We start from the raw sequence: 27432 nt of genomic DNA on the forward strand, positions 1-27432 counted from the left end.
GCCGTACTGTATTGTACCCATTCTGCAATCTGTTAAATAAAGTTTTCAATCAATCAATCACTCAGTTGTAGCCTAGGTTACAGTAGCATCGTAGAGCGACTGTGGTGTCTGGGTTATCGGTTAATTGGTCTATCATTAACCACAAGTTCACCATTGAAATGCAGCTAGTTGTGTAAAGCGGGTAAAGTCTGTGTATGTATGACCAATCTTAAAAATCCATCTTACAATTTTTATCCATGATATGGGTTAGATAAGTTGAAGGCTGACTTTATAGGTTTCCCTGGATGCACAGGGTGGCTCCACAAGATAAACCAGTTCTGCTGAGTGAGATTAGTCTTCCTTTGTGTTGTTACTGAACATCCTTGTTAGGTGGCATTCATCAGGAGTTTTTCATGTGCTCTTAAAGGTGGCACTATGCCAAAATGTGTTTTCCACACATTCATTTAGTTGGACAGTTATTGAGAGTAAATTAGTTTAAATATGGCCACCAGTGATGTTGTCATCGGGTTGTGTTGTGTTAATTGCAGCTCAATGAAATGGAAATAAGGTGACAGTCCCTATAAGATAAAGTGCATGCTACTATTTAAAGGTGCTGCAATTAGCGCAAGTTGCGCAACACAATATCCCAGATGAATGGTGAATGAATGAAAACTTTATTTAACAGATTGCAGAATGGGTACAATACAGTACGGCTCAATACACACATTTGTTAAGGGGATGCAGACCAGAGAAAGACGTTTGTCTTGTTTACATCAGGGTCCCCCAATGACATCACTGGTGGCCATATTCAAACTCAATTACTCTCAATAACTGCCAAACTAAATGAATGTGTGCAAAACTGTTCAGAGTTTTTGGATAGTGACACTTATGATGAATTGAAAATGGGGGACCCTGATGTAAACAAGACGAAAGGCTTTCTCTGGTCTGCATCCCCTTAACAATTGTATGTATTGAGCTGTACTGTACTGTACCCATTCTGCAATCTGTTAATAAAGTTTTCAATCAATCAATCAATCACATTATGTGTGAAATAAAGCAGCATTGTTTTTTTGTGTGTGAAGTGCCTCTTTAAAGTGACCATGCCCAAGGACATGGGGCAGTGTAGCCTACGGGCTATAATCATATTTTCTCCCCAAATCCATTAATCTGATGAATGGTACACATGCCAGTCTAGAACATCATCATGACACAGAAGGGACAGCTCTGATTGGATCACGTGGTATCTAGCACTCAACACTTTGATGAACATTGTTACTCAGCTGATAGAGTTGTGCCCTTCCTGGTGACTTGTACAGAACTTGTAAGTCACTTTGGATACACAAAGCGTCAGCTAAATGTAAATGCAAATGTAAAATCTATTCAACCAGTGCATCATCTCCCAGATGGACCAGATGACGTCATCCAGCCGGTCTGGGGTGGACGATGTCGCAGATGAGACGGCGTCCGTGGAGGACGTCAAATGGAGCTCAGATGAACAGGAGGTAGAGACCTAGAGCTGCTTTACCGTCAAATGCGTTGCAGCTACTGCTGCCCTAGAAAATTTAACTATTACGACATGCACAGCATAACGCCTTTGATTTGAACCACTGCTGCCCTTTTCCTGGTAATAAAACTATAGTGGTCTACAAGATACACTACACGACTAAGGTACCCATGCCATGTACATGTCAAAATACTTCCCAAAGGTCAGTGAATAAATACCATGACCACAACACCAGAGGGAGCTCCACAAATCATGTCAAACCCAGATTCGGCTCAAACAAGGGACTAAACACGTTTCGCAAATATGCCACAACAATGTGGAACGCCCTACCTAAAGCTGTAAAGGAATGTGAATCACTACCCACTTTCAAAACCACTCTCAAAGAGCACCTACGGGAGACTGCAATTCGAAACTGGCCCCTGTAAATGTCCTAACCCAACCCCCTCCAATGTACAGTAAATGTCCTAACCCAACCCCCTCCAATGTACAGTTACCCACCCCGCCTACCCAACCCCCCACCCAACCACCTCCAATGTTTTTTTGATCTTTTCCCCCCTCCTTTTTCCTCAGTTTTTCTCCCATCCCAATGTTAGTCGTTATGCCAATTCCCAATCCCCTTCCTGGTCGCTGCGCACCTACCCCCTACGGTCTGTCTGGGAGAGTGGAGGCTATCACGTGCTTCCTCCGACACATGTGTAGCCAGTCAACCGCTTCTTTTCACCTGGCAGCGCGGACTCTCACTGAGGGTGTAACGTGTGGAAGGATCACACTACCCCCCTTAGATCCTTTCCTCGCTGAGCAGGCGCCCCGACCGAACTGTAGGAGTCGCTGTTTACAATGACCAGGACCCACCCACCAGCTTTCCCACCCCTAACACTGCCAATTGTGTTAGTATGAACGACCAGCCAAGCTGGTAGCAATGCCGAGAGCTGGGCTCGAACCCAGCATCTCCTGCACTAGTGGCGAGGGCCTTGCCCACTACGCCACTTAGCCACCCTCAACCACCTCCAATGTACAGTTTCCCCACCTACCCAACCTCCTCCAATGTACAGTTTCTTAGTCAAATGTATATACTCTCTTTTTTAGACTCTTTTTTGTATCACAAACAGTACTGTATATTTGTAGATCTGGTATGTCATAAATGTCTAGATGTAGCAGTACTGTCTATCGGTATGTCATGTATGTCATATATGTTAAGATGAATTGAAAATGGGGGACCCTGATGTAAACAAGATGAAAGTCTTTCTCTGGTCTGCATCCGCTTAACAATTGTATGTATTGAGCTGTACTGTATTGTACCCATTCTGCAATCTGTTAATAACATTTTCAATCAATCAATCAATAGTGATCATCACCCCTGACTGCCCTCTTCTGGCTCACTGTAACACTACACTTTGAAATTATTTCATCACACACAAGTGGGATTGCTGTTGCCTCTCTGATGCAAAGCACAAAGCTCAGGGGTCATAAATGTTGTTTTTCATTTGCTCACGCATCACTGCAATTTCTTTCTCACTCATTCCTGTATTTGTTGTATGTCCAGAACCAATAATTCCCAGATGAATAAACAGATTATACGTATGTATAATATAATGTATGATATGGCATACAGACCTTCATCTGCACCTTTGATTACACTGCCTACTTGCTCATATGCGTATATTCAGAGTTAATCATATTGTTTACACAGCCTATTTTTACTTTCTACTGTACTATAATTGTATTGCTTGTATTTATGTCTTCTACTATTACCCTGCCCATACCTGTACCTCCCCTCCCCCCTCTCCCATACTGCTATGATGCCTGAATCTTATCTTATTAGATGTGACGAGAGAGAGGCTGGGTCAATATATTAGTATATATAAGTTATACAACAGTGGCGTTTCTGTCAAAGCTGAGAACAAGCGGAAGATTCCGTAATAACGGTGATGATGATATTGATGTGTTTCACGGTGTACATCTCTCCTCCAGGGCTTAGACGCTCAGGGACAGTGTTTTCCTCCTCCTCAGGCGCCCCCCCCCACCTACAAGCAGAAGTGTGAGGAGTTCAGGAGGTTGTTTAGGGAGGTGCCGGAGTCAGAGACGCTCATCGTGGGTGAGTAACAGAGATACAGAGATAACAATATACAATGTAACAAGTCATTATATGGAATATATATATATATAAATGGTGCATTTATATAGCGCTTTTATCCAAATCGCTTTACAATTTGTTCCTCACATTTTACCCATTCACTCATACATTCACACACCGACGGCAGAGGCAACCATGCAAGGTGCCAACCTGCTCATCGGGAGCAATTAGGGGTTAAGGACACTCAAGGACACTTCGACACACTGCCCGGGAGGAGCGGGAATCTAACCGGGAACCTCCGGATTACCAGATGATTGATCTACCTCCTGAGCCACTGTCGCCACCATATACATATATATGAAGCTATTGAGTAAATATGCTAATCTAATGTTGTTGTACAGTATTATGTACATCGATAGAAGTATAAATACACTAGTAAAGCCATACTAGCCACAGTAGCCAGTGGTATAACTAATAGAGTAGGTCGAATATATATAGATATAAAGTATATACAGTGTATACAGTTTACTGATGCAATCTGGATTCAATAATCTGGCCATCAATATTTTTGTGTATATTTATATACAAGTCTGTTTTACTCAAATATTGCAAATGTAAACAAACCATTTAAATCCTCAAAAGTCATGTCTATCTGTCACATACTGTCTGTCACATCCTGTTCATTATTGTATCAAAGGCTCAGACAATACATTCTATAGTGAGACACTGTCTTCAGTCCGTTAAAGTTCATGTGTAAATTAAGCCAATATTGGGGCAACAGTATCTCAACAAAGGGCAAGTAGGTAGCAAGGCAGACTAATCACCGAAAGGTTGCTGGTTGAATCCCTGGCACCGACAGGTGGGTACAGTATATTCCAGTTATGGGCTCCAGCTAGAAACCTGGAGGGTGGTTGGCATTACATCGACCCACCAGATGGGTGCCCTCCATCTCTCCCAACATGCCCTTGAGCAAGGTACTAACACCCCCACCCCCACACAAAATATCCCGTTTTCCTGAACCTCACAAGCTTTATTATTGAGTTGCCATTCTCTTCACAAAGTTGCAAGACATTCCATCTTCCCTGCGTCTCCTCTGTTCTGATGGCATACAGCGCGGGAGCAATGTCTCCTCGTTAATCACGTTGATTTGAACACCTCAGGCGTTCTGGATGCCTGCCTCACCTCTCTGTCCTACGTGTTCTCTTGCAGACTACCCCTGTGCCCTCCAACGGGACATCCTCCACCAGGGGCGCCTCTACCTCTCAGAGAACTGGTTCTGCTTCCACAGCATCGTGTTTTGGGGGACAAAGGTGGTGAAGGGAGGGAGGGAGACCTTGACAGTGCAGAGTGAGGGACTATCCCCTATTTTCACGCCATTTCGCCCTGGGGGGGGGGGGGGGGGGGGGTTCTTTATAAAAGTAAACCTAGGCCTTACTGGACTCCTTACACCTAACCCTAATCTCATCTAAAAACAAAAAAAACTGATAATAGCGCACTATTACGTCCTGCAAAACCACAGCCCCCAACCCCCTGCCAGAGGGTGAAATGGCATGCAAATAGGCTGTCCCGTGTAAAGTGGCGGCCTCGTTGACAATACAGAGGGTTTTAAATGCATCATTGATCCACGCTGACGTGTCTTGACTGTTGTATCTCTGTGGTCAACATGTAGATTGTGTTGCCTCTGAGCGACATCACCTCCATGAGTAGAGAGAAGACAGCCCGGCTCATCCCAAACGCCATCCAGATCGTCACAGACGCAGAGAAGGTAGTGTGACCCTCTAGGTTGGGTGGGACCTCTGCATGGAAAAACAAACATCTACCGGCCAGCCAAAGGCCCCCCCCTCCACGGCCCAGATGAAGGGAGATCTTTTGGCTTACTAGGTTTCAGGCAGAGCTACTCTGCTACAATAGCACATACTCTATCCAGGCTATAAGCCCTGGCCTGGACTCACACACTTACACACTGTTCTGTATAGTAGCACATTCTTGCGTGTGATTATCATCGACAGTAATCATTCAGGTTATATTCCATGCCTGGTGAATCCATGATCCTTTGACGTACTTGTATCACTGCATTATGTAACGCAGCATCTGCCCCGGAGGTGGAAAAAGGAGTGAAATATATTACATACTCAAATAGGTGTTCTGTTCTTCCGTGGACATTTTACTTAAAGGGGCACTTCACTGAAAAACAACGCTGATTTATTTTGCACATAATTGCACACATATCCCAAGGCTCTAAACTGTTTTTGTACACATTCGTTTAGTTTGACAGTTATTGGGAGTTGATTAGTCTAAATATCTATTCCTGTGATGTCATCAGAGGACACCGAATCCTTGTGTTAATTACAGCTCAATGAAATGATGTAGATGAAAGAATAGAGATAAGGATTGCTATTTTTTCATCTACATCAGACTAATCAACTCTCAATAACTATCAAACTAAACTGTTTAGAGCCTTTGGATATGTGTGAGACTATCATGCAAAATAAATCGGCATTGTTTTTCAGTGAAGTGCCCCTTTAAGATGTAAGATGTGAGTAAGTAAGATGTAAATTAGTAAGATGTGAGTAAGTAAGATGTAAGTTAGTAAGACGTGAGTAAGTAAGATGTAAATTAGTAAGATGTGAGTAAGTAAGATGTAAATTAGTTAGTACGATGTGAGTAAGTAAGATGTAAATGAGTAAGATGTGAGTAAGTAAGATGTAAGTTAGTTAGTAATATGTGAGTAAGTAAGATGTAAATTAGTTAGTAAGATGTGAGCAAGTAAGATGTAAATTACTCAAGTGAATGTTAGAGTAGCACACTCAAAATGGCTCAAGTACTTATTGGAAATCAGAGAGACGTAGTAAAAGTAGGAGCACTAAAAAACAAATTACAAACATCTCAAAACAAGCTAGTCAGACTACTACTTGACCTGACTCCTAGAACCCACCTCACCCCTGCCCACTTTGACAACCTAGGATGGCTTAGAGTAGACGACAGAGTACAGCAACTTGCAATGGGCCTGGTCTACAAGATACACTACGCGACCAAGGTACCCATGTACATGTCAAAATACTTCCCAAAGGTCAGTGAATACCACGATCACAACACCAGAGGGAGCTCCACAAATCATGTAAAACCCAGATTCGGCTCAAACAAGGGACTAAACACGTTTCGCAATTATGCCACATCAATGTGGAACGCCCTACCTAAAGCTGTAAAGGAATGTGAATCACTACCCACTTTCAAAAACACTCTCAAAAAACACCTACGTGAGACTGCAATTCGAAACTGGCCCCTACAAATGTCCTAACCTAGTTGTACAGTAAATGACCAAGTAAGGCTTTGTCAATATTCCAATGTACAGTGTAAAATGTGTGTGTGTCCCCTACCCAACCCCCCCCCCCCCCAACCTCCAATGTACAGCCCTCACCCAACCCACCCAACCCCACCCCACCCAACCAACCTCCTCCAATGTACAGTTTCTACGCCAAATGTATATACACTCCTTTTCTGGACACTTTTGTATCACAAACAGTACTGTATTTGCAAATCTGATATGTCATAAATGTATAGATGTAGCAGTACTGTCTATCTGTATGTCATGTATGTCATATATGTTATGATGAATTGAAAATGGGGGACCCTGATGTAAACAAGACGAAAGTCTTTCTCTGGTCTGCATCCCCTTAACAATTGTATGTATTGAGCTGTACTGTACTGTACCCATTCTGCAATCTGTTAATAAACTTTTCAATCAATCAAGCAAACACAAACAACTACTCAAGTGAAACTAAAAGTACAGGATTTGAAAAGTAAAAAAAAAAAAAAAAAAAAATCAATTACAGTGAATTTGTTATCTTCAGCTTCCGGTCTTTGTCCACCACAGCTCTTCTTCACTTCCTTCTCAGCGAGGGAGAGAAGTTACCAGACTGTTTTCCGCATGTGGCAAAACACCCTGATGGACAAGGTAAGGCCCCGTTTTAACTGGCCAGGTGTACAGGATCACCCAACTCCACTGTGCTAGAACCACAGTACCACACACACACACACACACACACACACACACACACACACACACACACACACACACACACACACACACACACACACACACACACACACACACACACACACACACACACACACACACACACACACACACACACACACACACACACACACACACACACACACACACACACACACACACACACACACACACACACACACACACACACACACACACACACACTCACTCACTCACTCACTCACTCACTCACTCACTCACTCACTCACTCACTCACTCACTCACTCACTCACTCACACATCCATTCCCTTCCCACACATAGTGGCAATCATTTATTAACAACCGCATACTGTATGTCTCTCGGTTCACTGTTTACACTGTACCTCTAAGCACATAGGCGGCGGGTATATAAGGCTAGGCGAGGTTATGCCTTACCCAAATCGTTATGCTGGGAATCTTGAAATGTATATAATATATGAGCAGGCTGCTGGCTATTGTGTGTGTCTTGTGCTGCAGCCGGCTGGCCGAGGTGTCAACGACGAAGGTGTCAATCGGTGGCAGCGTTTAACATTCCAGGTACAGGCAGTAACCAATCACACATAGGCTCAGGTTAAATAATGTAGCCAATCACATCATTCACATGATCATCCTGATCCCGCAGGCCGCAGTAAGCAAACATCTGCTTTCCGAATTTCAGCCCACCGATCGCTTTGTAGCGAACACCAGCGCACTATTTTGAGTCAAATTTCAAAAAGCAAAATGGATATACGGTATTTTTCCAAGGCATAAACAAAGTAATTTAGAAGCTGCACCGGGCTGGCCCTGGGCATAACTACCGATCACCTGAGGCTGTATGTTGTTTTATCTTGGCAAACAAGGGCTTGCTCTAAGAGGACATGATGAGAGTCCGAGTTCATCAAATCGTGGACACTTTTTAGAGCTACTGTATGTACATTGTTTTCAAAGCATGATGAGATCTAAATTACGAAAAACTTTCCCTTCATTGCAACTTGTGATTCAAGTTGTGAACGGTCTTTCTCACCAAGACGAAATGTCGCATTTATCTGCATTAAGGTAAGACAATGGTTAATATATTATTGGATGCCTTCATTTGAACACTTAATTTGCACTATATGAAATGAGTGGGGCTCGCTGTAGTAGCCTAGTAGTGTGTGTGTGTCCTAACCTAGTTGTACAGTAAATGACCAAGTAAGGCTTTGTCAGTATTCCAATGTACAGTGTAAAATGTGTGTGTGTCCCCTACCCCCCCCCCCCCACCTCCAATGTACAGCCCCCCCCCCCCCCCCCACCTCCAATGTACAGCCCTCACCCACCCACCCAACCCCACCCACCCAACCTCCTCCAATGTACAGTTTCTACGCCAAATGTATATACACTCTTTTTCTGGACACTTTTGTATCACAAACAGTACTGTATTTGCAAATCTGATATGTCATAAATGTATAGATGTAGCAGTACTGTCTATCTGTATGTCATGTATGTCATATATGTTATGATGAATTGAAAATGGGGGACCCTGATGTAAACAAGACGAAAGTCTTTCTCTGGTCTGCATCCCCTTAACAATTGTATGTATTGAGCTGTACTGTACTGTACCCATTCTGCAATCTGTTAATAAACTTTTCAATCAATCAATCAAACCTGGACAGCATCATTTGCGTGCAACCAAAAAAAAAGGTCCATTCTAATAATAGCCTTCCCTAATGTCAAGCTCACCCGCCGCCTATGTGCAACTGCAGCTTCATTCTGTGGCCCCACCCTCTCATACCTCAAACAAACAAATGTCTGAAATATCTGTGAAACAAACATGACCAGTTCTATGGGGATTTTCCATTCTATGGACACTGACACGGTCAAGGGGATGTCAATCGCAGGGATTCGTTAGAGAGCTATAGTTTATTATAGTATACCAGTATTATTATTATTATTATTATTATTATTATTATTATTATTATTATTATTATTATTATTATTATTATATCATATGTGTCTATTACTCTGCTGTGGAACATGTAACTAGGCTATGCTCTCACTGTTCTCCAGCAGATCTGTGACTTTACCCCGTTTGGCAGCATTATCTTATCAGTTCAGAGTACATAGGCCCTGGCAACAGACAGAGGGTTATCGCACTCGCAACCTTTTGTTTAGCTAAGCATGTAGGGGAAATATTTGCATGCATGCATGCATGCATTTGCATGTAGTGACAATGTCTGCTGTTCCAAGATGTATTGGTTATTGTTGTAAGTAATACGACCTGTTTGTGTTTAGTTAGTTTGCATTTATTTTAGACTACTATGTCGTCCTGAAAACAACCTTGCAGATAAGTTTGCAATTCATGCGCCCGCGAATGCGAATACCTAGGGGACTGTGGTTCTCTCTCTAGGGTACTTAATCTGAAGCACAAACAAAAACACACTACTGTCAAAAGTTCATCGACCTCTGAAGGTGTGGGCGTGGCCAAGTGCTCTACCTGTCCCAACTGCAACTCCCAACCGTACAGCAGCTAATCAAAACAAGGGTCGGATTGTCCTTTACTGGACCGGACTTTCGGCAAAGCAGACGCGCTTCTACCCATAGATATACACCTTAAGCTATCTAGTGTTCTATATCTATCTATGCTTCTACCTACCTACCGGTATCTGGGTATGAATCTGGGCGGAGCGTTATTTTATTTCCCACAATTGTTGGACTAGAAGGGACTTCCTGAACTGTCGCGCACAGGTTAACAGAGCGCACTTCCAACAACAAAACCGACCACGTCCACCACGAGCGAAACTTCCAGTAAGTGATTTGAAGTTCTTGATATTTTCTTATTAATTTAAAGTAAGTTAGTACGGCGCGGCCGAGTTGACCAATTGGCTGTGCGTATCACATTATGATTTTCCATTATGGCAAAAAATGCCTTATTTCCCCCACTGGGATGAACAACAGCGTTTTATTATATTGCGTTTCGTAATTATTATTTACTGACCGGTTTGTGAGTTTGGCAGTAGTTTGTAGCAGGTAGGCCCGTGCCTTGTTTACTTTGCCATTGCTTTGTATGGTCGGATACATACCCCCCCCTCATAGAGCCTGGGCCTGTGTGGACGTACAGGTGCGTTGTTTTTTATTGCCTGTCGATTGAAAATGTTTTTGTTGAAGGCTTTTTAGTTTGAAATGATAAACTGAGCCCGAACATTACAGTCCACAAAAAATCGAGGCTATCATTTCGCAATTTGCACGTGTTGTCCGACTCCTGTCCCATGGAATAGTTTCTGTGTAGATGAGCTGCAGTGTTTTCCAGCCGCTCGGTAGCCACTTCAAGTGGACTGTCTGGTCAAGGGGAGAGTCAGCTCAACATGGTCTCTCTAAACAAAGACCGCGGCTGTTGTATTTTATCCTATTTTGTTTCGGTGTGTTTATTAGTCAGGTTTGTGGAAGTGCTGTTTTTGTGTGTCTGTGCATCACTTTGATTATATGCACTTTTACTGTAATTTGTGCCTCTATGCACTTAACTATTATGCACTTTTAGGGGATGTGATATCAATTTTAGCATTTGACCTTTTATACTGTCTGTGTTTTTACATATTTTTCCTGTACTGTTTCTACTCTGCTCCTGTATTGGATTAGTTGTACAGTGTTTGCGCTGTACCTGTATTCCAATGTGGATTCGTCCATACATGGCAAATAAAATCTTTGACTTCACTTGACTTTGAGACGATGTCCTCTCTCTCCTTTCCTCCCCAGACCCTGACGAGTTGCGAGTTGTTGCAATTGGTAAAGCAGCATTATGGGAATGACCTCGGATTGAGCCTGGAAGAGATGGAGATGTTACAGGTAGCAGCAGAATCAACTACACAGACCAGGTGAGGGGGCACATAGTTTTGAATGCTTTATCCTCGCAATCCATCAATTAAAATTACACAAGATTAAAATAGTCCAGACTGAGGCTCAACATGGTTTAAAAATAAAAAATAAACGAAGTTTCGTACTGTTTTACTATTATGCTACTAAGTAATCTTCCTTGCCTATATTATTACCTGTGCTAATACTGTGTCTACTATGCACTCAAGAGTGTAACACTCAAGTTCGATACTGTTTGACGAACAATATCACTTACCCTTACTAGCTGCCAGAGTTGTACCCTCCTTTCTGACTTGTTGTACTTTGGATGAACTTGTAAGTCGCTTTGGATCAAAGCATCTGCTAAATGTAAATGGTATTCTCCACACAAACTGGCTCCAGTACCTATTCACAGAATGCTCATGTGATGAATCAGAATCAGACTTGGTGCTTGATCACACAAAAACAAAAAATATAGAAATAAACGTTTAAATTGAAAATGTGCATATAAAAACAAGTGGACTTGTATTGAAAGAAGTGTTACTAAGTAAGTATTGTGCAAAATGCAGTGGGGCGAAGGGTCAAAACGGAGAGTGTTTGCCTGGGGTGGGAAGAATCCGCTGTACAGGATACTGCAGGGTTTATACACAGTCTTTGTAAAGAGCTTTAACTATGCCGCCCAGTATGGCACAGTGCCGCAGCTCGCCGGTCGTCATGTCATGTCATGATAATAAAGTTATTTGACTGTTATCAGCAGTGTTTGCCGACCAAGGTGCATGACCAAATTCTACAAATCGGAAGATGAAACTGATCGGAATTGTGCTAATATTCTGGCTGTGTTCCTACACACAAACATGCATATATATACTGATGGGATGTACTGATGAGATGTGGCCATATTTTCTTTTGTTAGCCAACGCCAATTCAGATTACCCCATTTTTTTTTATTTTATTATCAGCCAATACGGAGTACTGATCTGAGCCATTACTTTTGCCAAACAATAACATAGATAGACCAATAGCTAGGGTTCATTGGACAAAATGTTTTTTCTCCATTTAAGAGAAGACATTTTACATTGCTTTTAATTCCTGTATACATGAATGCAATGGGAATTTCTTTTTGAATGGCAGACAAACCAGTTGCTTTGCTAAGTTATACGTGGCTTGTGGTATAGGCGTTCACCTGCATTAAATTAATGCATTCATGCAGACTATTGTGATGGAGCATATATGTGAATATTGTGATGGTAGACTAGAGATATGCTTATTCTAAGAAGTAACAAAGAAAATTTACTAATTGATTACAAGAAAAAAAGGTTTGTCAGAGGAAACCGTTGTAATTGGAGGATCAAGAAAAGAGGGCAGAGTTTGAGATGGGTCAATTAGCCTACTAACTGGTCATTAGGATGTCAAATCGATGAAGAGGGGGAAGTCCTAATATACACGCTTAACTTTCCATGCCGTCTCTCCTGCCCTACAGAGAGTGGTGCGCTCAGCAGAATGGACTAGGGGTATTGCACTACCACCCCTGCAGGACTTACAATAGGAGGTGCAAATCCAGAGCCTGTAGAACAGGGGTTCTCAAACTTTTTTATACCACAACCCCATTTTATTTAGGATTTCTTTTGGCGACCCCACACTTAACACATTCAGCGCTGGGCCTATATGACCAAATTAGGGCCAGCGCTTTAATCAATGGGAGGACGGGGATTTTTGCGAGTGCTTAAAATATATCTTAAATTATGGCTATGGGTCTAATACACCTGTCGCTTATAAATGACTTGCTTGCAGTCAACATGTACGAAACGGATTGTTTTTTCATCGGTACATTTCCGTTTTATACTGTTTTGAATATGAGTATAGTTTTGGAGATTTCTAGTAATTCCAGAGAAAGATGCGATAATAGCCCTTTAGTGGAATACACAAAACACGAAATTTTTTGGCTGATTTATGAATCGTTTCCAAATAAACGCTAGATTATAGATAGTCTTTTTTTTTTTTTTTTTTTTTTTTTTTTTCCCTCCATTTTCCTCCGATTTTCTCCCAACCCAATGTTAGTCGTATGCCAATTCCCAGTCCCTTCCTGGTCGCTGCACACTTACCCCCCACAGTCAGATCATCTGGGAGAGTGGAGGCTACCACGTGCTTCCTCCGACACACGTCCAGCCAATCACCGCTTCTTTTCACCTGGCAGCGCGGATTCTCATCGAGAGGGCGTAGCGTGTGGGAGGATCACACTATCCCCCTCAAGTCCTATCCGCGCTTAGCAGGCGCCCCGACCGAACTGTAGGAGTCGCTGTTTACAACGACCCGGACCCACCCCGCCAGCTTCTCCCACCCTCTAATACAGCCAATTGTATTAGTGCAGACGGCCAGCCAAGCTGGTGACAACCCCGGAGCTGTGAGCTGGATTCGAACAGGCGAATCCAGCCCACAGCTCCGGGGTTGGTGACGAACGCAATCTCCGCTCGGCCACCTAACCGCCCTATTATAGATAGTATTATATTATGTGTCCTTATGCACGATACAAAAGCGGGCTGAAAAATTGCTTATCCATGCCTTGCTCAACGCCAACGGCACGCACACACACACAGACACGTTGTGATCGCTATGAAAAAAACATTGATTAACCCAAGACTGGTAACATAGAGTCCTTACCTCACATCAGATGTTCTGCAAAAAGATTAATCCAATTCCTGATCGCCATTCCAAATATCGATCGCGTCCATTGATCCAACGTTATATATCCAAAACACATAACCCACGCTGCTCCCAGTCCCCCCAGTCAACGTGGTACAACGATACTGCATGCCCGAGAAGCAAAACCCGGACTGGACTTTTTTTTTATGCACATCCCCCAGCCAATCCAATCCAATGATGTGCAATACCATCCGGGAGACGATAGGCGGCGGTATTTCCCCTTTTGCAAGCTCAGACCCATTCCCAACGATAACATCAGGTTGGATGGATGAAAATGAATGGATATCGCTAATAAAAGAAATACCGATTAAAAACCCGACTATCGTCGTGATTGGTGCTCAAGCGTCGGCGAGTTAATCCGACTATACTCGGGGTCGGCGCTGAATGTGTTAATGTATAGCGTAATTTCAACATGGAAATAAGGAATATCAAAATAAAGGCACGTTGTTTCGAAAATGAAATTACAGCTCTTGTTATCAATGAAATTTATGAATATTATCAACAAAAGCAATGGAATTGTTTCTGTATACACATTTATAAAACGAGGCATATTTAGCCAAAATATGTTGCCAGAACATGAAAAGAAAATGCGCTTTGGCAGAGATCCGCTTCTACTCTGAATATCCGCCCTCACAGAGATATGTTGATGCGAAGGGGACATGCTTTATCAGCGCAGCATTACACAACACTGGGTACTCGTTCTGGATATCGGCCTGATATCCAGAACTTTGTGAGGAGCTGTCCAGTGAACTTGACTTTCAGTAGCTCATCACACGGAAGATCATTGAGCGCCTCCTGCATTCTGTTCCTACAACAAGCCATCAAGCTGAGTAAATACCCCCAAATCTCTGCTGATTATCCTGGAGTGCCACTAACGGAGTTTCCAGCTCATTATCAGCACATTTCTCTGCCAATGTGTTGTTTTTGTCTGCAAGGAAAATCCGCGCTTCTTCTCTGAGTTAACAAAGGCGAATACTCTGCCACCTCACTTCAGTGTGGTATAGCAGCTGGTTATGCGCAGAGCCCATTTCATCGCGGGATTCGCGGCCAACCAGCAACGCTTCTGACAACAAACCTATCCATTGCGAGTCCAGGTTACACACAAAAGACCAGACCCCCCTCCCGCGATTATAAATGCGCAGGGTGTAGTGAGATGTGTATTGGAATACGTGTGTCGGCCTCCATTGATGAAGGGGCGAGACATGGCAAATGCACACAGCTGCCGGGTAGAAAACTCGATCAGAGTTATTTTTTCAGTTGCCAATGTGCCAATCACCTACCCGCGACCCCACTTTGGGTCGCGACCCATAGTTTGAGAACAGCTGCTGTAGAATATAGAATAATGAAGGACCCTCACCACCCCAATAACAGCCTGTTCAAGCTGCTGCGGTCAGGCAAGCGCCTCCGTATACAAGCAACAAGAACAGAGAGGCAAGGCTCAGCTTCTTCCCTCAGGCCATCAGAACAGTGAACACTGATCTCTCCGCACACATGAACACACATACACACACAACACAACATTCTGCACTCGCACACACACAAACGCACCACAGGTCACACAAGAAAAGGATACTTTAAAGGAAGGAAAAGGACACTAAGAAAATAACTTGTTGTGATTGTTGTATAGTTAGTAACAGCAAGTATAGCATAGGGACATAGAAGAAGAACTGCACATTGTATAGGTATCTACATAGGATCCAGTGCCTTTAAGCGATTTATTAACATGTCTATTTACCATGTCTATTCTAGTTATCTTTTTTTTTTAATTATTATTACTATTGTTTTTATTGCACAATTGAAGCGGGCATGGCCAACCGCATTTCACTGTATGCTCATTGCCCTGGTATGTATGTGATGAATAAAACTCTTGAATCTGAATCTATCTGTTGGGTCTGCAGCCTCACCATGAGGCCTGGAGCAGAGGAGGGTCTGGAGAGGAGGCCCTCTCTACGCCTGCCTGGCGTGGAGCAGGGGCCCATCGATGCCTCCACGCCCCAGAGCGATTGCATGTCGTCCCCTTTCGGCTCCCAGACCGCCACCCCCTCCAGCAATATGGTATGAAGTATAGTTTGGGAGGGGAATGATGACCTACGGGATGCAGCGTGTGCGTGTTTCATCTCCTTGAAGCAGACTTAGGACTGGCAATTGTAACTAAAGATACCATTCCACTATGAACAGACTGAGGCAATTGCATTTAAATATTAATGATTAATTAATATTAAATTAATTTATATATTGCCACAGGGTGTAAAATGTTAAAAGTTACTTTTGTTAAGGGCGGCTACGTGGCGTAGTGGGCAAGGCGCTCGCCATGAAATCTGGAGACGCTGCATGGGCTCGCCTGTTCGAGCCCAGCGCTCCACATTTGCTTTCAGTTTAGCTGGTCGTCCGCAGTAATACACATTGGCAGTATTAGGGGGTGGGAAACTGATGGGTGGGGATCGGGCGTTGTGGACAGCGACTCCTACAGGTTGGTTGGTGCGCCTGCGCAGTAGAATCAGGAAGTGTCGGGGGCAGCATGAGCCTCCCACGCGTTACTCCTCGTCACTGAGAGATCGAGCTGCGCAGGTGAAAAGATGCGACTGCTGTTACCTCAAGTACCGGAGGGGACTTGTGCTATGTATGACTTAGTCCACATTGCAGCCGGCTTGTGGGAGGCAAGAAACAGCGTTCGTGACAGGGGAGGGTTGAATTGGATGATACGAAAAATTGGGATGGGAGAAAATATAGAAAAATGGGAGAAAAAGTGGATAAAAAAAAATTACTTTTGTTTAATTTGATATTATGGGATGTACTAATGGGAAACAATCATTAGGCTGTGCTTTGTTGCAACACCCATGTATTGGTTTGCCTTGCAGATGTAAAAGGGTTAGAACCAGTGATTCATTTTCAGTTCACCTATCCTTAATGTTTTTTTTTATTTTTTATTTTTTTTTACATTTTCGATTTTTTTATTTCATTTGAATATTGAAATTCGTTCTGACGGCTACTCTGTATGTTATTGTGCCGTTTGCCTAATTTAATAGTACTGTATGTGCCAAGCTCATTGTAACTGAGGGGTACAATTCCCTGACTGTATTACTAGATATGATACTTACTACCACTACCTTTGTACTTAATATTCGGCCACCCAGTACACGGCATAAATATATTATCATGAACACTCTCACGTAGATGAAACGGATCCAACACAAATGTACGAATTAGAAACAGGTCTTTATTTCCTACACAGCGATGGTGTGTAGAATAAACACTTAATCACTTAATTACATTTATGAATTGAAATAGTATGCACTTTTATGGCAAGGAGTATTCGTCGGTATATCAATAGATAATGTCCAATCTCTGAAGGCGCAGGTGGTAAATATACGACCTGGAATAGTTAAGGAATAACAGCAATGATACTTTAATGATTATAGGCTGGATACACTAGAGGGGGTTAATCCGGTCGCTTGTAAGCCGACAGGAGTAGGAGGGGGGGGGGGGTAGAATCCAGCTGCCTCGTCCGGCCAAGGGTATCCCAGGTGAACCCACTGTAGTGCCGTTCAATGCGCCGGCGATCCTTGGACCACAGATGAAAGCAGGTGGACTCTTTGTGGGCCGGCTCCCTCCGGTCCACGGGGGAGAGATGTGGAGAGACCTCGTCTTGCAGAGCGTCTCCTCACCTTGCGTCCTCTCCAGGGGGGGGGGGGTTCCAACACACGGTAGTGTCGGGGGTCTTTATCCATAGAATAATCAAAGTATCCAAAGCATAATCCGTGCCTGGGAAGGCGGGCTGTCGTCGGTAGAATAATCCGGTATACAGGTCCACTCGCTCGTCGGCTCTGGGGCTCCTCGGGTGCAGCTTCACATAGGGTCAACCACCCTGGGTAAGCAGCCAGTTCTCTGCCCGAAACGATGGGGTACTGACTACGGTAGTATTCTCACCGCACGAAGCACTATATATTAACAGACTATTATTAGCTTAATAGACTACGTCCAACTCGACGATATAGTGCCAAATATGACTATTCAAATATTAATATACACGATGTCTCAATACCGATGGTAGGCCGAACTTGGCCTTACTCCCACACGTGGCATCGCGGGGAGGCTTTACGTCTGTGACTCTATTGGAGGGTAAGAAACTGGACTGAAAAGAAAGTCCTACTTTAGTAGCGCAGTATATATACGCACTATGAACAAATAGTCCCATTAGTGGTGCGGTAGCCAAATTCCTACGCGGAACTAGGACTTGTTCGTACATGTCGAGCGGTACGTTTGAACTGGGTCTGAGGGGTATGGCAGCCTGGCACCAAGGTCTCGACCAATAGTAGAATGGAGACTATTATGGGATGTTCAGTAGGCTAGAATGGATATTCAATGCATATTGTACAAGGAATATACAAGGGATATCAGGGAATATTAGAGAATATACAAATACAATTAAATATATATATATAAATAAATATATATATTCGGTTTAATCTGGCCCTTCACAACAGCCACCCCCTGAATAGGTCCCAGACCTAATCAGTTAAACGGAGACAGATTAATCGCGTTGTCTATTTACACATAAGGGTTTGCTGTAGGGGTCAGTCAACTTCACAAAGTCATAGGGTTGTAGGGTCATGGTCATCATCGATTGTGTCTGGGAGTCGAGGCAGTTCTATGAGCCTTGCCACGGGACGGGTGTAAGTGCGACCCTGGACGAGCACTTCAGCTGCTCGGACCTTGCCGTCGGCACCGGTGATCACTTTGCTTACGCGGCCGGCCGGCCACATAACTCTGGGCAGTGATTGATCAATAATCATGACGACTGTTCCTTCTGTCAAATTGTCTCTCTCCTTTACCCACTTCTGGCGGGTCTGTAGAGACGGTAGGTAGTGCAGTAGGAAACTGTTCCAAAACTTGTCGGCTAATACTTGGCTGTACCTCCACATTCGTCGGCCGTTCGCTTCTTCAGGCCGGTACATTGTCTGGGGTAATGTGGGATCTAGCCGCTCCATCAGGAGTGTGTTGGGGTCTCTGCGTAGGCGACCACCCACTCTGATGAGGGTATGAGCGTCGCTCTCGGGGGCCAGATGAATTAATCTGCTGTCGGATGGGACGGGCTTTCCTCCCTGTAGACAGGCCAATTCATCGGGGAACGAGTCTCTCTGGGCTCGCTGCAGTAGAAGCAATTCTGCTTCCTCGTAGTTAGCCGCTGACATATCAGCGGGGGACTTGCACTCCGGGTGGTACCGCAGGAATGTTCTTTGTTGTGCACTCTCTATGGACGTGCAATCGTTTATGTTAGGGTCGGTGGAGGCTACGGTGCTCAATCCACAGAACACAGACTTCTTAATTTCCACCTCCTCTGGACTTGCTTCCCTCGGGATAGGCATGGGCCACTGTCCTTCCGGGAGTCTTAGGAATGCGGGGCCGTCACTGTAGACATTGCGACGGGTGAGGTCATCCAGGGGCATCCCCCGGGTGATGACGTCAGCTGGGTTCTGTTTTGTATCAACGTAGCGCCACTCTGTTTCTCCGGTTAACTCTTCGGTTAAGTCTTGAATCTCGGTGACTCTGACTCCCACGAAGACTTTGTACTTGCATGAGTCCGATTTGATCCAGGCGAGTACCGTCGTGGAATCTGACCACAGGATTGTTCTAGACACCGGTATGGTGAGCTCACGTTGGATGAGCGTGGCTAGGTGCGCTCCGGCTAGGGCTGCGCAGAGCTCTAGACGTGGGATAGATTGTTGCTTGCGTGGGGCTATTCTCGAGCGGGCGAGGACAAATGCTGTGTAGATCTCTCCCCCTTGGTTTTGGGCCCGCAAGTAGGCTACTGATCCGTATGCGACCTCTGAGGCGTCACTGAAGACGTGTAAGTCCATTTTACATGTCTCTGGCCTCACCGTGGGTGGGAAGTAGCTTCGGCGCATATTAACGCCTGGGAGTGAGTGGAGCTCCATCTCCCACTCTCTCCAGGTGGATGCAAGGTGTGCGGGAATGGGGTCGTCCCAGCCCTGGTCCTTGTCCCACAATGCTCGTACAATCATTTTTGCCCTGGTGGTGTACGGTAGAATACATCCTAGCGGGTCATATTGTCGGGCGAGTGTTGTGTACACACTCCGTCTGGTGGTCGGCGCCGCCGCCGGCCTTCCCTGCTCCGTAGTCAGGGGCTTGTGTCTGTAGTGAAGCGAATCTGTTTTGAATCGCCACACCAATCCCAGGGTCATCTCCTGGGCTTCTCCCGGGATTGTAGCCATCCAGGTCTCGCTGCTGGCTGCCTTGTCCTCGGAGGAGAGGCTGCGCAGTACTTGCGGATCGCTGCTGGCCCACTGCCTGAGATCAAAGCCGCCTTTGATCAATGAGGCGCGGAGTTTAATCAGGAGAGCCTCGGCTTCTTCCTGGGTTGAAAGGCTTTGTAGACAGTTGTCTACGTAGAAGCTGTTCTTTACGCTGTGTCGGACCTCTTCGTCCGCTGCTGGGTCCTCTGCTACATGTTTCTGTAGTGCAAATGTCGCACGGCAGGGGCTGCACGTCGTTCCGAAGGGGAGGACTTCCCATTGGTAGATGGCTGGGTGCTCATCTCCTGGCTTCTCTCTCCATAGGAACCGTAACGGGCTTGTCCGCCTCTACTAATCTCACCTGCAGGAACATTCCTTTAATGTCCCCGCTGATGGCCACCTTTTCCTGGCGGAAGCGGAGTAGAACGCCGAGTAGGGAGGGGCCGAGTGTGGGACCGGGCAGTGACTCTTTATTCAGATTTTGGGATCCGATCTGGTAGCTGCAGTTAAATACTATGCGGTCTTTACCGTTGTGATGGACCTTGTGGTGGGGCACGTACCACGATTCAGTGGTCTGGTCAGCCTCTTTAATGTCCATCTTTGTGACGTGTCCCGCTGTGATGAGCTTCTCAATCTCAGCGCGGTATACACTCTCTTGGGCGGGGTTCTTGGCTAAGCGCCGCTCCGTGTTCAGCAGGTACCGTTCTATGGCGTCTGTCTTGGCGTGGAAAGTAGGCATTCCTTCTCGCCGCAGGAGTGGCGTGGCGTATCTCAACACGCCGTTGACCGGGACTCTCTTGGTCCCTGTCTCGAGGAGGTGAATGGCGTAAATGTCATCTTTAGAGCGAATGTCTTTCTTTCCATTCTTAAAGGGCATTTGTTCCAAGCTCCATAGCCGCTCTACGTGTTGCAGGAGTGCGGTTTCTCCCTCTGTGACTCGGGAGTGGAGACATCTAGTGGCTGTACTTCGGTTGAGAGATTTGGCGAGCGGGCCTTGGAGAGTCCATCCCAAACGGGTCTCGACTGCTGCAGGACAGCCTCGGGGTCCGGTATGAACCCGGTCTATCGGGACAATGAGGTCTGCATGGTCGGAGCCTATCAACAGGGTCGGCATAGCATTGTCTATGAGCGGGATCGGTAACTTGCGCAGATGTGCATATTTCTCCATCAGCTTGGCGACGGGGTATGTGTACCGCGACAGTCCTATTTCTTGGCTGGTGAAAGCGTCTGCAATCTGGTACCGTCGCTCAGGCTGGCCGCTTGCTGCGATAGAGAATGAGACATTCTCGCCCTTTATCGTCTTCAAATCTCGTCTTATTGTCCGAATTGTCATTTGGGTTTTGCTTCCCCGCAGCCCTAGCTGGGCCGCAGCGGAGGCGAGCAGCAGGGTCTTCTCTGATCCGTCATCGAGGACGGCGTAAGTGTCCAGGACTTTATTCTGGTAGCTTAGTGTCACACGCACTACTTTTAGGAGTACTCGGGCTCCACTGCTGCTGGCGGGATCGATGTACATGACGCTCGCTTTGCGGCTGGATGGTGCAGGTGAAGGGCGCCGTCTGTTACTGTCGTGAAGTATGTCCAGATGGGCTCCATCGCACTTGGTGCACCTTTTCTTTAAGCGGCATTCGGCTGCCATGTGTGAGCGCGCACAGCGAAAACAGCGCTTGTTGGACTTTATCCATTGACCTGCTTCCTCCGCGTTCAGCTTGGGGAAGGAGTCACATTGCGCTAGCCAGTGTTCTTTCTCACAGTAGGGGCACACTATCTTCCACTTCTCCGTTCTGGAGGGGGTACTGTGGCTCCTGCTGCTCGGTACTGACTCCGATTGGTGCATCACAGTCACCGATCTTCTTCCATCATTTAGTCGTCTGGTTCCTTCTCTGGAGCCAGGGGTGCTCCGTCCGAATGTATCTAGCCGTAGGCTGCTGACTTCTCTCGCCAGGAAGTCTGCTAGATCGAGGAGGTTCGGTTCGGGGCCATTCGGGTCTCTGTGGTCCCTCTGCCGCCTAAAGCGCTCCTGACGAGCGGGCGGCAGCTTCTCCAGGATCCTTTCCACATTTGAGTTGGCGTAAAGTTCATACTTCCCCTTCTCTCTTTGCGCTCCCAACATCCCTACCAGGGACTGCACTCTGATGGACAGGTCGTCCAGTGCTCGATTGTCTATTGCTGGGGGTAAGCGGTCGATGTGTCGGATCTCCTGGATCACGTAATCCCATATGCGCCCATACCTCTGGTCCAATGCTACCAGCGCTGCTGTGTATGGGGTGGTGGAAGTCGCGTAGGCGAGCGCTATATTATGTGCGCGGGGCACCTTTAAGTGCTGCAGTAGGATGGCGTATTTGTGGCGTTCATCCAATACATCCACCAACATGGTCTCCAGACACATGCGGAGTTCTGTATACTGGGCCCGGTTCTCTTGGGTGAAGTCGGGTACCATAGGCGTGCCAATGTATGACGCTGACTGTGGATACATCGGCGAGCGTTGGGGGAGAGGCCTCCTAGGCGAGTCTCCTCCCGCTCCTTGGTATGGGCTGGTACCGGCAGTGTACCATGGCCCGCTTGTCCAGGTGCTGTTCCTCGGTGCGGGTCGTGCGTCGTGCTCACCCGTGTATAGAGTCGGGTCTGTAGCGCAGCTCCGCGGGAGTATAGCCTGGGCTGTACCGGGCCTCCTGGTCCGGTAGAGTACTGTGCTGTCTTCGGGCGTGGTTCTCCTCCTCTTCCTCTTCGTCTTCAGTTAGGTCATCCAGTGCTTGTAGTCTCTGGTTTAGCCTCTCCACAGGATATGCTGCTCCTTCCCGGTTGCTAGGTCTCGCTTGGACCGGTGGGGGGAGGTGGTCTGTGGGGGGTATAGACCTCGTCTGTTGGTCAAGTTCAGGGTTGTTTACTCGGCTAGGGGATGCCGCCCTGGAGGTGTGTCTAGACGAGTTCCTGGAGCCTCTGGCGGAGGGAGAGGGTGTTGTCCGTCTGATCAGCTGTTCTATTAGTTGCGCTTGCTGTCTGTCGCGCTCTGCGTCCCGTAGAGCACCAGCAGCTGCTCGCTGGCTGTCTGCTCGGTCTCGGGCCACATTCTCTTCCATCTGAATGCGTCTTATTTCCAGGCGTATGTGCTCTTCTTCGCTCCGTTGCTGTAGCTGCAATCGATCGCGTTCACCCTGGAGTCTATCGCGTTCAGTAGAGGCTTTCAGGCTGACGAGGAATGCCTGCTGTAGGGTCCTCTCTGCCTCGCTGGGAGAAGGCGGTTGTATAGGGGAGCCTTCCCTCGGGGTACTCCTTGCGGAGCCTTGGAGCTCTATCTCCACGGTGCTCTCCCCGTCTTCTTCCGTGCCGAGTTCTCTCTCGGTAGCGTTGTATTCCTCCCGGGACTCATCGGGGACTACTTCTTCAGTACTGGCGGGGTGTGAAGTCATGTCTGGTTCCCACTGGTCCCCACCGTGAACTTGGTCAGTTACATTAGAGCCCGTAGGGGCCTCTATGGTCGGGGTAGTCTGGGCGTTGGGGTTAGACATACTTTTACTTTCTAGTTTTACCGCGTTTACTGTTAGTAGAAGACTAGGTTGTTGACTGACAGCGTAAGCCTCTAAGTACTGAGGGAGCCGTCGTTCGCGCTGCGGGCGTTGGTTAGGAGGATCGTTTCGTGGAGTGTTCATCATAGGCCATTTCAATATTAATAACACTATATTAATATTACACTAATTACCATCCGGCTCGAAGGACCAATTGTAACTGAGGGGTACAATTCCCTGACTGTATTACTAGATATGATACTTACTACCACTACCTTTGTACTTAATATTCGGCCACCCAGTACACGGCATAAATATATTATCATGAACACTCTCACGTAGATGAAACGGATCCAACACAAATGTACGAATTAGAAACAGGTCTTTATTTCCTACACAGCGATGGTGTGTAGAATAAACACTTAATCACTTAATTACATTTATGAATTGAAATAGTATGCACTTTTATGGCAAGGAGTATTCGTCGGTATATCAATAGATAATGTCCAATCTCTGAAGGCGCAGGTGGTAAATATACGACCTGGAATAGTTAAGGAATAACAGCAATGATACTTTAATGATTATAGGCTGGATACACTAGAGGGGGTTAATCCGGTCGCTTGTAAGCCGACAGGAGTAGGAGGGGGGGGGGGTAGAATCCAGCTGCCTCGTCCGGCCAAGGGTATCCCAGGTGAACCCACTGTAGTGCCGTTCAATGCGCCGGCGATCCTTGGACCACAGATGAAAGCAGGTGGACTCTTTGTGGGCCGGCTCCCTCCGGTCCACGGGGGAGAGATGTGGAGAGACCTCGTCTTGCAGAGCGTCTCCTCACCTTGCGTCCTCTCCAGGGGGGGGGGGGGTTCCAACACACGGTAGTGTCGGGGGTCTTTATCCATAGAATAATCAAAGTATCCAAAGCATAATCCGTGCCTGGGAAGGCGGGCTGTCGTCGGTAGAATAATCCGGTATACAGGTCCACTCGCTCGTCGGCTCTGGGGCTCCTCGGGTGCAGCTTCACATAGGGTCAACCACCCTGGGTAAGCAGCCAGTTCTCTGCCCGAAACGATGGGGTACTGACTACGGTAGTATTCTCACCGCACGAAGCACTATATATTAACAGACTATTATTAGCTTAATAGACTACGTCCAACTCGACGATATAGTGCCAAATATGACTATTCAAATATTAATATACACGATGTCTCAATACCGATGGTAGGCCGAACTTGGCCTTACTCCCACACGTGGCATCGCGGGGAGGCTTTACGTCTGTGACTCTATTGGAGGGTAAGAAACTGGACTGAAAAGAAAGTCCTACTTTAGTAGCGCAGTATATATACGCACTATGAACAAATAGTCCCATTAGTGGTGCGGTAGCCAAATTCCTACGCGGAACTAGGACTTGTTCGTACATGTCGAGCGGTACGTTTGAACTGGGTCTGAGGGGTATGGCAGCCTGGCACCAAGGTCTCGACCAATAGTAGAATGGAGACTATTATGGGATGTTCAGTAGGCTAGAATGGATATTCAATGCATATTGTACAAGGAATATACAAGGGATATCAGGGAATATTAGAGAATATACAAATACAATTAAATATATATATATAAATAAATATATATATTCGGTTTAATCTGGCCCTTCACAACACTCATCGTCAATTAAGTGAATATCTGTCTGCAATGTTTGTGTTCCTTGCCTATTTGTAATTAATTTACAAATTAATAAATTCTGCTTCTGACAAGTGTTCTGCAGCTCGGTGGCAAAAATGTCATTTAAAATAATGTCAACATCTCGCCCGTTGTAACTGTGATCGTTAAAGTGGTAGAGGTTTTACTATTGTGTGTCTGTCCATCCCTCCAGCAGGACGACTCTCGCAGTCCTCGCCCCTCGCTCGAACGCCTCGCCCCGGAGCGCGTCTCAAAACGCTCCACCCAGTCTCTGGACCTCAACGCCAACTTGGACAGGCTCTCTGAGCAGAGCGCTTCTGAGAGTGCCGAGGATGGTGAGAATTAAGACATTCAGACCCCGTCTTTTAACGTATCGGTAGAATACTAATGATAGATACGACACTCGCTGTGTCCTTTATGAGAAGGTTGGTTGGTCCTCGCTGATGGAGAGGCGCAACATACACTGGTATTTGTTCATTTTACTGGTAAGCTACCTCCTTATACTACATTATTATTGGAATGGAATTTTGGTACCTATGAAAACCGTTCTAGTGACTGGCTGGTCCTTAACACATTCAGGGCCATTGGGATTAGCTGGACTCTGAGGCCAGCTTTTCATTAAAAGTTTTCACTGTGTGTAAGGTTGTTTGTAGAGCTAAATCTATATTTTATATTATTGCTATGTGTCCATTAGGGCTGTCTTAAATACTTCAAAGCTTCGTTCGATGGGCATGGGATTTGAATATGAAAAGAAAATTCGATTATTAAAAAAAAAATATAATAATAATTGCAAAATCAACTCTGCCTCTCTTTGTTAACTACAACAAGCAATGCTGTTTGTTATTTAAGATGAGGTCGGACTCGGCACTGACAGATTTGTGTTCATTGTGCTGCTTTTATAAAGCCTCAAACAGCTTACAATTTCATGAAAACAAAGTGTTTTGTTTGTCTAAGATTTAAAAAGGTTTAAACTTTACAGCACTGACAAAGTTGAACAAAGTGCTGTACAAGTCCCACAACATAAAAAAAAGATTTTATATATATATATATATATTTTTTTTTTTAATCTCGAAGCTTCGAATTAAAATCGAATCTCGTCCCCGAAGCTTCGAATTCCAAAAAAAAATTCGAAGGTCAGCCCTAGTGTCCATTGTCATTGTCAATTGACAGTATAAACCTTCCCTTCAATATGCCATAAAGAAATTCTATTTTCATCAATACCTTCCCGTTTTATAGCGTCGTGAATATGAACGTTATATCGGAATGGTCTGGGGTAATTCCTGCAAAGCTAGTTATATATCATACTGGTCATTGCGTCTCGCTCCTGCCATTATGATAACTCTTATCTCCTAGCACCTACTGTGCTCATGAACAAACAATTTGCACTCATGCACGTGACCAGGCCACGCCCCAGCGTCCTCTTATAAGACGCCGGACATGGTCACACTCTACCTTCCTCTTTTTTTGTTTCCAACATGGACGCTGCAGTGCACTCCATGAACTAGTTGTTATGAAATGCAGAGAGAAATTACACAATGTTGGGTTTTCGCCGGGTTTTTGCCGGAGATTCGCCAGCCCCTGGAATCTTCTCGGCACATCCTAACAGCGCATCGGGCCTGTCCTGGGGTTTCCTCGTCTCGTGACAGTGGATCGAGGGACGTCGCACGGCGGCTAGCTGTCGGGCTAGGTCGTGCACAGGTAGGGCCTGCGCTGCCAGGCATTAATGCTAGCATTTATGATACTGCTCGTTGTCCCATGAGACAACCGAGTTGTGTATTGGCGCAAGGGGCAGGATATCTGGGTAAACATGGTCGTCATGACTCTGAGTTGGATGTTTTCCCGGCTATCCTGGAGCGTGCGGCTAATGCTAATGCTACGATGCTGGGTCA

The 27432-nt window shown here is 45.7% G+C and overlaps 1 protein-coding gene across 1 annotated transcript in view; it reads left to right on the forward strand.

The window, feature by feature from the left end:
• Nucleotides 1–27432, forward strand: part of gramd1c (GRAM domain containing 1c) — a 49441-nt gene that overhangs the window by 615 nt on the left and 21394 nt on the right. Inside the window, 8 exon segments of the mRNA XM_084326722.1 lie at nt 1383–1481; nt 3455–3578; nt 4767–4867; nt 5227–5322; nt 7432–7512; nt 11320–11438; nt 16014–16170; nt 25737–25878. Coding sequence (XP_084182848.1) covers nt 1383–1481; nt 3455–3578; nt 4767–4867; nt 5227–5322; nt 7432–7512; nt 11320–11438; nt 16014–16170; nt 25737–25878 — 919 coding nt within the window.

The sequence above is a fragment of the Notolepis coatsorum genome (genome assembly GCF_963971535.1).
Source record: "Notolepis coatsorum genome assembly, chromosome: 12".
Classification (NCBI taxonomy): domain Eukaryota; kingdom Metazoa; phylum Chordata; class Actinopteri; order Aulopiformes; family Paralepididae; genus Notolepis; species Notolepis coatsorum.